Source organism: Staurois parvus, unplaced genomic scaffold (assembly GCF_062004578.1).
Source record: "Staurois parvus isolate SC_StPar_1 unplaced genomic scaffold, SC_StPar_1.0 ptg000023l, whole genome shotgun sequence".
Lineage (NCBI taxonomy): Eukaryota > Metazoa > Chordata > Amphibia > Anura > Ranidae > Staurois > Staurois parvus.
Window position 1 is genome coordinate 708,598 of NW_028317819.1, and position 18,501 is coordinate 727,098.

An 18,501-nucleotide genomic window follows, 5' to 3' on the forward strand; every position below is an offset into this window, starting at 1 on the left:
TGGAGGAGAAAAATTGCTACTGAACTAGAAGACAGACGCAAAGGGACACATCACAATGAAGGTAAGTAGCATTTCTTGTGCTTATTTTGTTCCGACTTGTTGACAAAACTGCCTAAATGTGTTAGCTGGAGTTGGGTGTTAATTTGTCCTGTCTCTCTTAAAGTCTTTTTATAAGTACATGTTCATCTAAGACTACCCTCTCCACAGAGTGAGAATGCTGTTATGTGATTTCATTGCAGAATGAACAGCATTGTCACCCTATAACCGGAAGTAGAAATCCTTGTCAGATCCACTGGCGAGATCAAAATTTAATAAAACTATGTCACATAATTACATAATGGTTTTCCCCAGCCATTCCAAATATCTAGTCAGGTTCAGGGAAAAGTTCTAATACATTCCTGTAATTCTGATTGGGTTTTTGATGTGAAAAAGTTGTTGTAGAAGTTCACATCAGTTAGGAAGATGAGATTTAATACACTGCACCTCTACAGCTATTTTCTAGGTGAGCTACAAAAGTGCCTTGAGGATCCAAGCCGATTAGCACATCTCTTCATAAAGCACGTGAGTCTTTCTGTTTTGTATAAACACTATGAGGTTGATTTACTAAAGAAACATGTTCACTTTGCAAGGGAGCTTAGTGTATGTGGTGCAAATTCATGTTGCAAAGAAAATTCAACCCTGAGCAAGGAAATGAAAAAGAAAACAGTAGTTTTCTTGCAAATGATTAGATGGTGGCATTCAGGAGAACTTCACCTCATTCGCTAAGCTAAGGGAAAATTCAATTTGCTAAGTTAACAGCGTATTTGATTTTAGTAAATTAACCTCTACCTGTGTCTATGCTATTTGCTGACATACATTTGTGGCAACTAGAACTGAAAATGTAAAGTTTTGAATGCTTGGAAAATTAAGGGGCTACACTGTAACAAAATATAGAGGGGTTCTGTGATATCAGCTAAGTTGTAAGGGGTGCAAGGTGGGGTTTGATCCCCTATCTAGTCTTTACTGCTGTTTCTGACCCTGATGAAGAGCTTACTGTCCAACCTAAATCCTACTGTCATAGCCAGAGCTTTGCTGTGAATCCCTTTGGCCTCATAGTGGTTTCTGCACAGGGAGATATGGAAGAATGCCCCCTGGAGAGGGAAATCAGAAATTCTACTTAAAAACACTCTGTCACCAAATTAAAAATTTGCAGATGAAAGCACAGAAAAAGGTCTAATATCATAAGTGCTTAATTGCAGAAATGTTCTTTCTCTATTTTTTTAACTTAATTGCAATTTGCCTTTGAACCTGCTAAAACTTGGACCACATTAGGAGGACTCCCTAGCACAGCCACATTTACCCCCTTGCTGCTATATCATAGCCCTCTCCTCTTCTAAGTGTCTCTAATTGCTGTCTATGCTGACCCAGCTTCTCCAATCTTACACATATCTCCCTACATAACTTTTTATGTCTGGCCGAGAGATAAATGAAGGAGAATACTATAGAGCACAGATGTCAAACTGGCGGCCCTCCAGCTGTTGTCAAACTACAAGTCCCATGAGGCATTGCAAGACTGACAGTTACAAGCATGACTCCCAAAGGCAGAGGCATGATGGGACTTGTAGATTCTTAACAGCTGGAGGCCCGCTAGTTTGACATCCCTGCTATAGAGTGTCATTTGAGTGACAGCTCTAAGTCATCTAGGGCTGCAGATATTGCATCCAAAATGGCTGCACCCAGCAGTATTCTCATATCTACACGAGGGAGGTGTATACAGGTTGATAACATGGAGAAAAATGTTAGATATAGGTATAATCTAATAGGAAAGTTGTTGAAACGATTGGTCTGGCGACAGAGTTCCTTGTGTGTCCCGAACTGCATTCAAAACACACTGCAGTTGCGACCTGCAGTCTGTGTCAATGGTAACTTAACACCCCAAACACAGGTCACAAGCTTAGTGTGTTTACCTGCACCGCATCATGCATAAACTACTTATGGTGCGGTCTGGCGCAATTCCAGCCCATTTAAATGAAGTCGCACTGCACCTGGATCTTATGTGCATCACATAGGAATGCACAGTGTGTTCCTGTGTAATTCATGGTGTGAACCAGCCCTAAGGGAAGAACTTCTTGTCAAGACCCAACTGGGAAATAAAACTTGTAAGTTTCTTTTTAATTCACTGGTCTATTAATTATTTTCAATTGTTGTTTGTTTAGGAGCGCAGGTTGCACATGTACGTGGTATATTGTCAAAACAAGCCCAAGTCTGAGCACATTGTATCCGAGTATATCGATACCTACTTTGAGGTAAGTAAAAAAGTCTACATTATTTATTGTCATTGCTATTGTAAAAGTTTAGTGAACTGAAGCCAAAACTTTTTTTCCATTGTGGACAAGAGAAAAACCTGTGTTACCATTAAGGAGATTCCCCTACACTTCCTGTTCCATAGCCACAACAGGAAGTATGAGGATATCTCTCCAAAATGAAGGAAATCCCTCATAGTCACCAGGGTCATCAGAATTGACAACTCAACATTTGGGATTTTCTTTCACATTTACTTTTAGTGATAATGATCACCAGGACAAATAGAGATTGTGAATTTCCCTAACAAGTGTGCACCACCCTAAGTAAAGCTGAAAACAAAGTTTTGCTTTCATTATTGTACTTTAAGATTCTAAATTGAGAATTAAGCCCTCATTAACATGGGCATACTACAGCATACACCCATGAGAGGGCTATGTTTGCCTGCATGGGGATGCACCATGCGAGGGCCATGTTTGTCTGCATGGGGATGCACAAGTGTTTCATGCATGCTGTGCAGGCAGTCTCATTATTGTAAATTGGGAAGCAGTGGCTACATGGGCACAGCCACTGGTCCCAATTTGACAGCTGTGTAGGTACGGACGCATGGCCCCGTAAGCACACTGCTTGCATTCGGGGCCATGCCCCTCCATGGATGTCAATTTGAGGGCAGTGGCTGTGTTCTTGCAGCCACTGTGTCCCAATTGAAATGAAAGAGACTTCCTGCAGAGGGATGCATGGAACACCTGTGCATCCCCCGTGCAGGCAAACATGGCCCCACACAGGTGTACGCTGTAGTACGCCCATGTGAATGAGGCCATAATGTAAATAGGAAAAAAAGACATTACAAACATAGTACTTGTCTTGATTTAATTGTTGTGGTTTTCCCCTACTACTACTTGAAGGTTCTCATTTATTCAGGTCATGGCTAGTAGTAGTTAGTCACATTCAACTTCACTTATAATGTAATGTTCAAGATATTTTGCAGGTTAACTTGTTGCTCGTGCCAACTAGTTACAACCCCGCTCCTAACTTTTCCTTTATTTTAACTACTTGCCCTCCAGAGGATTTACCCCCATTCCTGACCAGGCCATTTTTTGCAATATGGCACTGCGTTATTTTAACTGACAAGTGTGTGGTCATGCAACGTTGCACCCAAATGAAATTTATGTACTTTTTTCCCCCACAAATAGAGCTTCATTTGGTGGTATTTGAACACCTTTGCGGTTTTTTTTTTTTACGCTATAAACAAAAAAAGACCGAAAATTATGAAAAAAAACTATTTTTTACTTTTTGCTACTAAACATGTCCAGTAAAAAAATTTTAAAAAATCAAATTTCATCATAAATTTATGCCAAAATGTACTCTGCTACATGTTTTTTGCTAAAAAAAATCCCAATACCTGTAAATTAATTGGTTTACGTGAAAGTTATAGCGCTTATATATATACTGGGATTTTTTTTACTAATAATGGCGGCGATCAGCGACTTATACCAGGACTGTGGCGGACATTCTGACCCTGGGGGAACTGACTTGGTGTCACTGACATCCCAAGTGACACCAATACAGTGATTAGAACTAATAGAAAGCACTGACACTGTACTAATGGCGGGAAGGGGTTAACATATGGGGTGAACAAAGGGTTAACTGTGTGCTGTGTGTGTGCTTTACATTGTAAGTACACTGCTTTGTATGGCTCTGCTATGCAGGAACTGACACAGGAGAGATCTGTATTGTTTATACACAGTTCTGTCCCCCGTCTGTAATACACAGATATTGCCAGGTGCTGGCAGGGAATCACCGTCCAGGACCCAGTGATTGATAGCCAGGGCCACGAATGATGGCGCGGAACTGCAAAATCACACATATATATATATATATATATATATATACTGTATATATATACAGGTGAAACTCAAAAAATTTGAATACCTTGCAAAAGTTCATTTATTTCAGTAATGCAACTTAAAAGGTGAAACTAATATATAAGATAGACTCATTACATGCAAAGCAAGATAGTTCAAGCCGTGATTTGTCATAATTGTGATGATTATGGCTTACAGCTCATGAAAACCCCAAATCCACAATCTCAGAAAATGAGAATATTACATGCAATCAATAAAACAAGGATTGTACATAGAACAATATCGGACCTCTGAAAAGTATAAGCAGCATATGTACTCATTACTTGGTTTGGGCCCCTTTTGCAGCAATTAATGCGGCGTGGCATGGAAGCTATCAGCCTGTGGCACTGCTGAGGTGTTATGGAAGACCAGGATGCTTCAATAGCGGCCTTCAGCTCTTCTGCATTATTCGGTCTCATGTCTCTCATCTTTCTCTTGGCAATGCCCCATAGATTCTCTGTGGGGTTCAGGTCAGGCGAGTTTGCTGGCCAATCAAGCACAGTAATCTCACGGTCATTGAACCAGGTTTTGGTGCTTTTGGCAGTGTGGGCAGGTGCCAAGTCCTGCTGGAAAATGGTCCATCATCCCCATAAAGCTCGTCTGCGGAAGGAAGCATGAAGTGCTTCAAAATCTCCTGGTAGACGGCTGTGGTGACCCTGGACTTAATGAAGAACAGTGAACCAACACCAGCAGATGACATGGCTCCCCAAATCAACACAAACTGTGGAAACTTCACACTGGACTTCAAGTATCTTGCAGTGTGTGCCTCTCCATTTTTCCTCCATACTCTGGGTCCTTGGTTTCAAAATGAGATGCAAAAGTTGCTCTCTAATCAGAAAAGAAGACTTTGGACCACTGAGCAACAGACCAGGCCTGTTTTTCTTTAGCCCAGGTAAGACGCTTCTGACGTTGTTTGTTGTTCAGGAGCGGCTTGGCAAGAGGAATACAACATTTGAAGCCCATGTCCAGGATCCGTCTGTGTGTGGTGGCTCTTGATGCACTGACTCCAGCCTCAGTCCACTCCTTGTGAAAATCCACAACACTTTTGAATGGCCCTTTCCTGACAATCCTCTCCAGGCTGCGGTCATCCCTGCTGCTTGGCACCTTTTTCTTCCACACTTTTCCCTTCCACATAACTTTCTATTAATGTGCTTTGATACAGCACTTTGGGAACATCCAACTTCTTTTGCAATTACCTTTTGAGGCTTTCCCTCCTTATGGAGGGTGTCAGTGATGGTTTTCTGCACAACTGTCAGGTCAGCAGTCTTTCCCATGATTGTGATTCCTACTGAACCAGACTGAGAGACCATTTAAAGGCTCAGGAACCTTTGCAGGTGTTATAGCTTAATTAGCTGATTAGAGTGGGACACTTTAAGCCTAGAATATTGCACCTTTTCACAATATTCTAATTGTCTGAGATTGTGGATTTGGGGTTTTTATGAGCTGATAATCATCACAATTATGACAAATCACAGCTTGAACTATCTTGCTTTGTGTGTAATGAGTCTATCTCATATATTAGTTTCACCTTTTAAGTTGCATTTATTAAATAAATGAACTTTTATAATTTTTTGAGTTTCACCTGTATATATATGATTTTGCGCACCCGTGCCGCCCTGTAGCAGTATTTCTGCTATAGGGTGGTGCGGAAGTGGTTAATAATTCACCCTTTCTTTGTCTTGTTTGTGGACAAAGCATAATCTTAGGGTGAATTCCTGCAGAAAATAGAGAGACCTAGACAAAATGTACTGTTACCTGCAGATAAACTAGTGTATGTAATAGACATTGGATTTACTAGTGCATAAAGGCTAATGAACTCTTTCTGTCACCAATAACATCCTCTCTTTGTGACCATGTTGCTGTAGGAGTTGAGGCAACAGCTGTCACATCGCCTGCAACTCAATGACCTACTTATTAAACCGGTGCAGAGGATCATGAAGTACCAGCTGCTGCTAAAGGTATGGGACACTTTAATCACTCAAAAATAGTTTGCCTAATGCAACTAACTTTATATTTCTTTCTTTTGGTGGTGTTTGATCACCACTGTTTTTTTTTTTTTTTTTTTATATATAAATGAAAAAAATTCTGAAAAATAAAATATTTTTGTTCTAAAACATTTCCAATAAATAAAATCAAATTTCTACATAAATTTAGGCCAAAATGTATTCTGCTACTTGTCTTTGTTAAAAAAATCCCAATATGTGTATGATAATTGGTTGGTGCGAAAGTTATAGCATCTACAAAAATGGTATATATACAGTCAGGTCCATAAATATTGGGACATCGACACAATTCTTTTTGCATTCAGCTGTCAGCTGAAACATCAAAGAATGTTTTTAGTAACTGTGCTGTACTGTACATGTATGTATTCCATACAAGACTAGTCATATTATCATTTATTCATTTATTTATTCATTGACTTATGTATTCATTGACTCACCAACAGCTATCTACAATTAGCTGAGACGGATCATTTTTGCTGCTATCACAAGGGGCCAGGTTGAATTGAGTATTAATCAATATTATTCAATTTTAAATTTAATTTCACATCTTTTATCAATGTATAACCACACCTTTTTTATTGTATATTTGTATCATAAATGTATTTATTACTTTTTGCATTCCTTCTAATGGTCCCCTCCCACGCTGATTTTGGGGGAATGAGTTTTCTCTTGAGGCGGTTATTGTTATGCACTTGTCATACACATACACATATATATATATATATATATATATATATATATATATATATATATATATATATATATATATATTAGGGCATCTTCACTTGTCGGCTTCAGCTCTGAGGAAGGGAATACTTTCCCAAAACACGTCAGAGGGGCTGACCGCACCACCAGTCGGACACTCTGCCATCATTGTGGGCCATCATTGTGGCGTTTAGGCTTTTGCATGTACTTCATTTTGTAAGCATGTTTTTTGTCTTTTTCTTTTCTAATAAACCTTGGATAATGCGCTAGGTGTTTGCGCCACCTGTGTGCTTCCTTTCCAATTTTTGACGATTTCCCAGTCTGAGGAGGGCTGCACCACCAAGAAATTATCCATAGGCTATCAACTCATTGAACTTCCTGGTCTTTTCCTGGCATTCACCCCTTTTTGAGGCGCTGGAGAGATAGTGCTTTTTATCCAGATAAAATTATTTATATCAAGGTGTTCTCTTTTACATGTAGAGAATATTTAAAAACAAATTAGGATGTAAGATTAAAATGCAGCAACAAATCATTCAATAAATGTAGATCATTGTAACTAACTATACACTAATTTTTCTTCTTTTATCCTTTTTCAGGACTTTCTTAAGTATTTCAGTAAAGCCGGACAAGATACAACAGAACTGGAGGTGGGTAAAATTCCTTGATTGTATAGCATGTTCAGGTTAAGGCACATCGGAGAAATTACTGTATGTTATTACAGACTATGGTTTGCTGCTTTAAAATAGAGAAAAGCATACTTCCTTCCTGGACCATCCTGTTTTTTTATGAACAAACTATAAATATTTGATACCTTTATGTACCCATTTCAGTTCAATTTGACATGAACCAACATTTTTTGACAATGTTGAATAGAGTGGGTTGGGTTACAATTTACAAGGGCTTTATTGCTGCCTATATCATGGCTGGGGGGATTCAACCTCTTTATTTATCCTGGTCAGCATTGTAACCTGGACAGAAAGCGAAGAAAAATCCAAAATGTTATTGCTGCCAAAGTAACAAGAATAGAGTGGAAATCATCTGATGGAGACACCCATTCTGGTGGCAACTAAGTTGTGTTTTACTGGTTTCTGAAAAAAAGGCACACCTAATGGAAGCACTAATTCACAACCACAAAAATACCCAAGATAATTATTGATAGATATGGGTTGTCTGGACAGCTTTCAAAACTACATGCTCTTAAATGGAGGCTTTGTTAACCTCTAATGATTAATTAGTAAATGATTCACAATGTTGTATGGTTATTTTTATGCATCTAATTCCCACTGGAACAAGGACTAGACCTTGTCTTCACTTCTGCCCCCCTTTTCTTTCTCCCGTGTACACCCTAACCATTCTCCAAACCCCTGGCCAGTGGTTATGTACTTGTTTGTACATCTGATACATCATAATATGCCCCTTCACCAATGTTGGATATGTTTAAAAGTGTGAACAATTAATGTACCTACTCTACCTTTTTATTATACTGCTTTTTGTTAAACATTTTTAACAAAGCATTTACGACATGCCATTGGAATGGAATAAAATCCATAACCTACTCTTTCTTTGCTTGTACATACTACTTTGCTTATATTAGTTTGGCATGTATATTTTCACTTGGAAACCTGAAAAAAAGTAAATAAATAAAAAATGGTTTCTATCCATTTCCTACACCATCCAAAAGAAAAGGAAAAAAATGACTTTAGTTGTATTTGTACTTCAACTGTTGATCTACAGTATAGAATCATTTGAAAATATATAGTGCTGGTCAAATGTGTTAAACATACAGGGTGCTTATTCCAAAATTGCAGAGCCATAAAAAAACATACAGAGAAAAAAAAGGGACTTTTTAAGCACCAAAACCACAAAAAGAAAAAAAGATCTAATATAAAAAAACAAATTTATTGAACATACTGTAGTACATCAATGAAAAAACATAGACACAATACATAAAACTCAACATTATGTTTTATGTACCGTATTTTCCGGCGTATAAGACGACTGGGCGTATAAGACGACCCCCTACTTTTCCTGTTAAAATATAGGGTTTGAGCTATACTCGCCGTATAAGACTACCCCTCTTCCAACACACATCAAATAAAAATGAAAAAACATCAAATTTGATTTCAATATGGTATGCTATTTCAGTATGGTATTCCAATGATGGGGTGCTATTCCTCCCACTGACACCAATGATGAGGCACTACTCCTCCCACTGACACCAATGATGGGGTGCTATTCCTCCCACTGACACCAATGATGAGGCACTACTCCTCCCACTGACACCAATGATGGGGCACTATTTCATCCACTGACACCAATGATGGGGCACTATTCCTCCCACTGATACCAATGATGGGACACTATTCCTCCCACTGACACCAATGATGGTGCCCCATCATTAGTGTCAGTGTGTGAGGAATAGTGCCCCATCATTAGTCAGTGGATGAAATAGTGCCCCATCATTGGTGTCAGTGGGAGGAGTAGTGCCTCTTCATTGGTGTCAGTGGGAGGAATAGTGCCCCATCATTGGTGTCAGTGGGAGGAATAGTGCCTCTTCATTGGTGTCAGTGGGAGGAATAGTGCCCCATCATTAGTCAGTGGGAGGAATAGTGCCCCATCATTGGTGTCAGTGGGAAGAATCGTGCCCCATCATTGGTGTCAGTGGGAGGAATTGTGCCCCATCATTGGTGTCAGTGGGAGGAATAGCAGCCCATCATTGGTATCAGTGGGAGGAATAGTGCCCCATCATTGGTGTCAGTGGGAGGAATAGCACCCCATCATTGGTGTCAGTGGGAGGAATAGCACCCCATCATTGGTGTCAGTGGGAGGAATAGCACCCCATCATTGGTGTCAGTGGCAGGAATTGCGCCCCATCATTGGTGTCAGTGGGAGGAATAGTGCCCCATCATTGGTGTCAGTGGGGAGGAATAGTGCCCCATCATTGGTGTCAGTGGGGAGAATAGTGCCCCATCGTTGGTATCAGTGGGAGGAATAGTGCCCCATCATTGGTATCAGTGGGGAGAATAGTACCCCATCATTGGTGTCAGTGGAGAGGAGGAATAGTGCCCCATCATTGGTATCAGTGGGGAGAACAGTGCCTCATCGTTGGTGTCAGTGGGGGAGGAACAGTGCCTCATCGTTGGTGTCAGTGGGGGAGGAACAGTAAATAAATAATTTGCGCTAGTAAATGTGTATAAATATATAAATATATATAAAGAAATCATCAAATCATAAGTCCAGAAAAATATATATATATGCCAATACCACAAAAAAATATATAAAAAAAAAAACTTTTAAGTGCAAAAAACTTTTGTGCAAAAAAAGTGTCTAAATATGAAAAATTTCACCAAAAAACCTTGATAATAGCAGATCATCCATAAATATATCTTCAGAAACGGAAACTCTGCAACACACCGATCCTCATCGATCGAAATAACAGGATGAAAAACTTTGTAGTTAATCGAAAATCCACTTCTCCATTAGATAAAGGACCACCTTCAAACGTATCCATGGGGGGAAATGCCAAGCACTCGAGAGAAACAGAAAGACTTCATGGTGCAATATTATAAAAACCAATTCCTTTATTAGGTACTCATTGCACTTACTCAAGAGGTGTCCCAGCCAACACCAGCATCAACAGCATAACAGCAATCACATAAACGAGCCTGGCTACTCAGCACATGCGCAGTAGCTGGCAGCCAAAAACGTAATGACGTCACATCAATCAAGCTCCGCCCTACGCGTTTCGTCATCGACGTCCTCACGGAGCGGATAGATGTGAGACGTCTCAACCTCCTTAAATATTCACTCACAGGAAACGAACAGCTGACATCAATGGGGAATCAAGCAAAGCAAGCCGCCCCACAGATGACAGGAGTCCACAAAGGATATACAATGTATCCAATATATTTGCCATCACAAGCAAAAAAACTTTAAAACAAGAGAACAAAAATAGAATAAAAAGAAATTTAAATAAAACACTAATGATAAATAAATTAAATAAATAAATACATTAACGGGCCAGCACCCTCTAAGACTGTGTTTCAAAAAGGGAACTTAAAGGGCCAGTAACACTTTAAACACAAATAAAGGGGAACTCTAGTAATAATACAAAAATAATGCAAAAATTGTACAAAAAGCATACAATCTCCCATATATCATCTTTAAACAGTTGCCTATATAAAAATATACTTAAAATAACATAAAAATTAAAAATTAAAAATTTGTGAGAAAACAATTCAAATCTATATCGACATTTAACCCAAATGGTTGCAAGGAATTTAGTTCATAAATCCAAAACGTCTCTTTTTTTTGAGGAACAGTGCCTCATCGTTGGTGTCAGTGGAGGAGGAACAGTGCCTCATCGTTGGTGTCAGTGGGGAGGAGCAGTAGTGCCCCATCGTTAGTGTCAGTGGGGGAGAGGAGCGGCTGCTCCTTCTTCCAGTTCGGCCGCTCGATTTTCGCGGGGCCGCTCGGCTCCGCCTCCTCGCAGGTGATTGGTCGCCTCTGTGCCTTTCCAGTGCTGGCGCCCAATCACCGGTGAGGAGGCGGAGCCGAGTGGCCGCGTGACCATCGAGCGGCCGAACTGAAAGAAGGAGCAGCCGCGCTTCCTGGACCGGATCGTCGTGGGACCGGAGCCAGGTAAGGTACAGCAGCCCCTCTGCCCACCCCTGTACTTTGTGTCCTTTGGAGGAGGAGGGGGCGGCGCCGCGCCGCCCCTCGAAAAAGTGCCGCCCTGACACCGGCTCGCACCGGCGTATAAGACGACCCCCGACTTTTTAGAAGATTTTCAGGGGTTGAAAAGTCGTTTTATACGCCGGAAAATACGGTATTTTGTCTATGTTTTTCATTGATGTACTATGTTCAATAAATTTGTATTTTTTTATATAAGATCTTTTTATCTTTTTGTAGTTTTGGTGCTTAAAAAGTCCCTTTTTCTTCTCTGTATGTTTTTATGGCTCTACAGTATAGAATCAGCAGGTCTGAATTTGAGTGTAGATAGGACCTAAAGCAACAAGTTGTTTGGAGGGAATGTTAGGGTTCATAGGTGTTCAGGCATAAGAGGTGATGATCTAATGTCTGTGAAGTACCTGTGTCCATGGTTCTGTGGGGCAGATGGCAATTGGACAAGTTAGCAAACCATGTCTAGCTACTAATGTGTTGCTCCTGGTAAGTCTGCAGTATGGTTCATTGCCTCATAGATTAAACAAAAATGCTGCTCACCCAAGACATGAGGACAGCCAGACATGTCTATTTAACTTTAATTTGTCCACTGCACTGCCCAGCCATTTCTCACATGTGTTACTTGTGGAAGTTCGGAGCTACATAATTAGAAAATTAAATTACATTATTTGTGATGTATAGAACTGTGCGACTACAACGACTTTGTTATTGGAGGAGAGAGCGCAATACAGATAGCCTGGGGAAGCAAATAATGGATTTATTACATTTCACAGCATATAGGGAAATAGTTGCAGTATCCCACAGCATTGGTAACAAATATGATTTGCATAGTTCTCAGAAAAAAAGGCAAACATATAATTGTTGCCGCTAAATCTAACAAAACCACAGAAGATCACCTTGTTTATTAAACAAGTTATAAGTAACATTTAAGGTCAAATTTCACACCAAGAATAATTAGTTTACAGAGCATGCCACAAGCGATCTATCGCCTTTTTCAGCCGGTATTACATAATAATGCATTTGTGGTTTGAGGAATACCAACCACTTATGGAGAAGCAAAGCAACAAATGTCTGACAACTGTTTTGCATAGATTTTCCAGCATGTCAGAAAATATCGGTGTGCTTTTCTGGTGGCATAAGAAAGAACAAGTGGTCCATTGAGTCTGTCCCATATTTTAAATTTATATATGTGTGTGTGTTTTGTTTTTTTATTTTGTATTTTTTTGTCTGAGCATAGATCTGTGTTTGTCGTAAACATGTTCAAATTTACTTTCTGTTGACTGACTCATTCCCTTTGCTGGAAGCCTGTTCCAAACATTAACTACCCTTTAAGATAAATAATACTTTCTAAGATTAGTTTTGAACTTTCCTCCTGCAAATATGAAGTCAGGTCTCAGTGTTCTTGATCTTGGTTTATATATTAAAAATACTGCCTTCCTAAACCTTATTCACCCCCTTGATGTATTTAAAGGTTTCAATCATGTCTCCCCTTTCCCTTCTTTCCTCCAGCCTGTATATAGTAGGTTCTTGAAGTCTCTGTTGATATGTATTATTCATCAGACCTTTCACTATTTTTGTTGCCTGTCTCCAGACTAGTTCTGTTCTAAACTATATAATTCTATACTAAAGATCAGTATAGGGAAATTAGGACCTCTATTCTCCTGCTGGTGACACCTCTAGTGATCCATCCTAGAATTCTGTTCTGCATTGTCCACGCTGTTTGCTCAAAATCATCTGAAATATGTACTTCCAAATCTTTTTCCTCTGTAGTGTTGGCCAACACTGTACCCCCAATATTGTACTCTATCAAGGGATCTTTTTTCCCTAGGTGTTTTATTTTATTACATCATAGGCTATACTCCGATCTGTTGCACTAATTTCTTTTATCAAACTATATATAGGCACCCTTGGCTACATGTGGACTTTCAGCTGTAAACATGTTTGCAGAATATAGTGATTATGGGAGTGAAAACATTATTCAATGGGACATGCTTTTACTTCTCTGTGCTGAAATGTTTACGTGTTTTTGGTATAGACTTAAATCCCTCTGAATCTACCTGCCTGTATAGTCATGCTGTATGTTGGTGTTTACAGAAAGCTGTGGAAGTGATGTGCTTTGTCCCCAAACGATGCAATGACATGATGAACCTTGGCCGATTGCAAGGGTTTGAGGTATGTCGTTATTTACTATAAAGCATAGGGCATAAACTGGACTAAAATTATGTTTTGTTGGCTGAAATTTCTCTCATGTCCATCTGTTTTTATGTTGAATCATTGGCATCACTACTTTTCAAGGCAAGCTGGACCAATGTAAGGCAGCCCATAAATGAGTTATTTTCTTCATTCAACCAGTGGTTGATGTGGATATTCCCCCAGCTGAGCTATTGTATTCTATTGTATCTCTCGCCTCATTGGAGTAGACACAGCAGCGGGTGTCAATTACAGCTAGTGAGGAGAGAGCGGGGGGGGGGGGAGATATCTGAGTATTATGGATGCATAGAGCGGGGTTTAGGAGTGAGCATGCACCAGTGCCCCTGTGGAAAGCAACTTGCTGTTGGGGGCATTGGTCAAGGGGGAGGAGCCAGGAGCACCGGCGGGGGACCCAAGAAGAGGATGATTGGGGCTGCTTTGTGTAAAACCATTACACAGAGCAGGTAAGTATGAAGTGGTTGTTATTTTTTAACAACAAACGTTTGATATCACTTTAAGATTGCAAACCCAGAGCTGCTGGTCTAATGGCAATACAATTTGAAACTTACATGTTTTTATGGGATATGTTCTCCTGTATATTCATAATTGTCTCAATGCACAAGCTATGGTGCATGAACCTAAATAAAATGTATAGGCTGCGTCATGCCTATTTATTTCCAAATTATTTGAATACCCATTCTTTCTTATCAAGTTCGCAGTCCATGTAGCTTAGGCTTCTCTGTTCTTCATTTTTGTTCTTCACCTTTGCTCTTCTGATTCCACTTTCACTAACTACAGCAGCTACTTGCTGGTAAGGTATGTCCAGAATTAGAGTAGAGGACATGGTTATCTTGTATAATCCAAGATACGCTCATTTATATAGAATAACTACTTGTTTAATGCTATATGCACTATATGAGAGTGGCACTCCATAGTAAAATCGACTTATTGCCTTATTTTATGAAAAATTAGAGATGGCTGCATACTTATATAGTGTCTCCATCCAACAAACCACACTCTCCAGACGCATTTCACCTACAACGGGCTTGCTCACAGGCATGGAGCATCAACATTTGCTGCTCCATGCATATCCACCAGGACAGGAGGCCAACTGAGAAACATGCTAGTAATAGGGCTATCCCTGTCATTTTAAACCCTGAAAGTGAAAAACCTGTTCAGATATTTGCTGTTACGTTCCTAGACCTACACAGTTGCTGCTGCCTTCATAGGGAGGTCCCACACGGCTTGTCAGATTTTTAAAAGATGTGAGAGACACAGGGTTTATTAATACCCAGAGGTTGTTGGGAACAAACACAATTCCTAGGTAGGCAAAAGCAGAGCCAGACGCTGGAGTCCGCAATCACCAAACCTGCCCCTCCCACCCCCAGTCTAAGTGCTGCTGTAAATAGGATTTTAAGATGCTAATTTAAAGATATATTATTGAATACATTAGTTATTATTATGTGTCTTTTATATCTGCTGAAACGTCAAAAACGTTTAACAACTGTTAACAATGTGTTTGTTTTTTGTTTAGGGAAAGATCACAGCTCAGGGGAAGCTTCTCCAGCAAGACACCTTTTTGGTGATGGAACAAGAGTGCAGTTTTCTGACCCGGGGTAAAGAACGCAGGATCTTCCTCTTTGAGCAGCTTATCATCTTTAGTGAACCCATTGACAAGAAGAAGGGTTTCTCATTGCCTGGGTACATCTTTAAAAACAGCATCAAGGTAAATGCTGGGCTTCACTCAGCAGTCAAAATTGCCTTACGTTTTTAATATAATTAATGGAATCTTGTTATTTGTTTTATTTACTACAAACCCTCTTAAAATACAGTTATTAAATTAGGAATTGATAAAAAATTATTACATTTATTATTTAAATGCTAATATAACTACCTGAGATCTGTTTTATTTTATCTTCCCACATAACTTGCAGATATCAGACTGAGAGTGGGAGCTTTTGCATGGTGTGTGAATCATTGCACAGTGCTGTATCTTTAAATCAATATTAAACCCAAAAGCAAACATTTATTATATTGCAGCTTATCAGTTCTTAGATGTGATAGCTGCATTATTATTATACAGGATTTATATAGCGCCAACAGTTTGCGCAGCTCTTTACAAAATGAATGTAGACATTGCAGAGAGGACACAGATGGCCCTGCACGTTAAAGCTTACAATCTAGGAGGCGTTAGTTTCCTTTCCTTTATTTTCATCTGCTGATGCAGCCAGTAAATCTGTTGTTTTTCAACAGAACAAGCTCTCTTCCAGAGGTATCAGTGTACAGGGATAAGACAAACCATTTACAACTGACATGAGAAATTGCAATGATCAGCTTTTATTTTCTTAAAAGGAAAAAACGCTTTGCTGTAAGTGATTATAAAATGTGAGCTGGCATTTTCCTTTATTTTGTTAATATATCTAAATGTGCTGGTACATATAACACTACCCCCCACCCCCCAAACTGAAAATGCTGCGCTCCCTGTGTAGGCACTTTAATACAGGGGGTGTGTTACTGGTAAGATCACCAGGTAAAAACAGAGGGGAAAGAACTAAAAAAAGAAAACTAATGGAGCCACAACATCTAATGATTGGCAAGCTGCAATATATAACATTATTGATTTTGGGTTTAATACCGCTTTAATATGTATTCACTGGTAGCTGGAGATATATTTTTAGGCAGAAAGAGGCAGACAGAGGGCCTTAATGTCTGATAAAGTTCATTCGTAGTCCAATAAGCAGTATAATCTACTGGTGCTGAATTAAATGACAAATATTTGGTTGGTAAAACAGTAGTCACATATGCATCTCAACTGTGTGTAATTAATGATTTGGACAGAACTTTATTTTTCACCTCTACTGCAAGGAGTACAATGTGATATGATCTGTCCTCTCAGGACTGTGGAACCTGCCAGCAAATTGAAAGGTTACCATCAATTGAAGTAGTTTATTATCTAACATTGAAAAGCCTAATTTTTTTTCACTGTTGGACAGTGGAAGATCTGCTTAACATCAGGATTGTAGTAGGGTCTGCCTGGACCTCTTAGCAATTCATGTTCACCAGAGTACATGGGTATTGGAGATTTGAAGGCAAGCCTCCCATGAAGATAAACTGCTGCTGCAGTACACTGTGCACTCTTGGCACTGCTAGAGTAACCTGCAATATACAAAGTCCCAAAGATAATGGGCATGTGCACCAGGATTCCATCTCTTCCAGACTGTGACAGATGAAAATTGAATGGTCCGTCTGGTATCACCTCCTGGATTCCTATATGTATTAAACAGTAACATTCCAACAGTGAGACAATTCCCAACTCTGCTCTCGTTCATCTGGGAATGTTGGATGTCTCAATCATCCTTTCATTAGCAGCATCTTCTGTTGCACTCTCCACATAATAAAATATATACAAAATCCAGCCAATAGTGTGGGACCCCCTTATTATGCCACAACTAGAAGATAAAATGTGTCCTCAAGGACCAGGGTCTCTTACTAATTCTCAGAAAGATTTTTAATAAAAAAAACCCACAAATATGTCAATAGCGAGCTGCTGGTATACACCGTATTTTTCGCTCCATAAGACGCACTTTGTTCCCCCAAAAAAGGGGGGAAAATGTCAGTGCGTCTTATGGTGCGAATATAAAGCGGCCGGTCCGGTATTTCCGCTGCCACCATGTCAGAATACCGGGCCGGTATTCACCTGTTCCTCAGTCCAGCACTGTAGTCTTTGTGAATGGTCCGGTGTCTTCTGGGACACATGACAGGTCCCAAAAGACGCCGGGCCATTCACAAAGTGCAGAGCTTCTTGCGGCTGTCAAAGTCGGGTGCCCACAGTATAGGAAGGAGAACTCCGCGGACGTGGGAGTGGGTACCTGTCAAATTCAGGTACCCGCTCCCCCTCCCTCCCTAAAGGTCCGCAGTGTCTGGTCATGCCCTATACTGTCCGCAGTCTCTGTTCATCCCCTATACTGTCCGCAGTCTCTGGTCCTCCCCTATACTGTCCACAGTCTCTGGTCATTCCCTATACTGTCCGCAGTCTCTGGTCATCCCCTATACTGTCTGCAGTCTCTGGTCATCCCCTATACTGTCTGCAGTCTCTGGTCATCCCCTATACTGTCCGCAGTCTCTGGTCATCTCTTGTACTGTCCACAGTCTCTGGTCATCCCCTGTACTGTCCGCAGTCTCTGGTCATCCCCTGTACTGTCTGCAGTCTCTGGTCATCCCCTGCACTGTGTCTCCAGTCTCTGGTCATCTCCTGTACTGTGTCTGCAGTCTCTGGTCATCCCCTGCACTGTGTCCGCAGTCTCTGGTCATCTCCTGTACTATGTCTGCAGTCTCTGGTCATCTCCTGTACTATGTCCGCTGTCTCTGGTCATCTCCTGTAGTATGTCCGCAGTCTCTGGTCCATTTCCTGTACTGTGTCCGCAGTCTCTGGTCCTTCTCCTATACTGTGTCCATAGCCTTTGGTCATCTCCTGTAGTATGTCCGCAGTCTCTGGTCATCTCCTGTAGTATGTCCGCAGTCTCTGGTCATCTCATGTACTGTTTCCGCAGTCTCTGGTCATTCCCTGTACTATGTCTGCAGTCCATTGGTTTAGAATATTTTTTTTCTTGTTTTTCTCCTCTAAAACCTAGGCGCGTCTTATGGTCAGGTGCGTCTTATGGAGCGAAAAATATGGTATGCTTGAAATGATATTCCAAATTGTGGAATATCAACCCTCTTATAATGGCCACAGCAGA

The 18,501-nt window shown here is 40.3% G+C and overlaps 1 protein-coding gene across 3 annotated transcripts in view; it reads left to right on the forward strand.

Annotated features, from left to right (window-relative positions):
• The window catches only part of ARHGEF25 (Rho guanine nucleotide exchange factor 25), a 429,432-nt gene that overhangs the window by 388,279 nt on the left and 22,652 nt on the right, over positions 1 to 18,501 (forward strand). For all 3 annotated transcript variants that reach the window (XM_089692599.1, XM_089692601.1, XM_089692606.1), the window contains 6 exons: positions 492 to 561; positions 2,196 to 2,285; positions 6,050 to 6,142; positions 7,489 to 7,539; positions 13,670 to 13,747; positions 15,300 to 15,491. In XM_089692599.1, the coding sequence (XP_089548725.1) occupies positions 492 to 561; positions 2,196 to 2,285; positions 6,050 to 6,142; positions 7,489 to 7,539; positions 13,670 to 13,747; positions 15,300 to 15,491 (574 nt within the window). The remainder of the gene's footprint in view (positions 1 to 491; positions 562 to 2,195; positions 2,286 to 6,049; positions 6,143 to 7,488; positions 7,540 to 13,669; positions 13,748 to 15,299; positions 15,492 to 18,501) is intronic.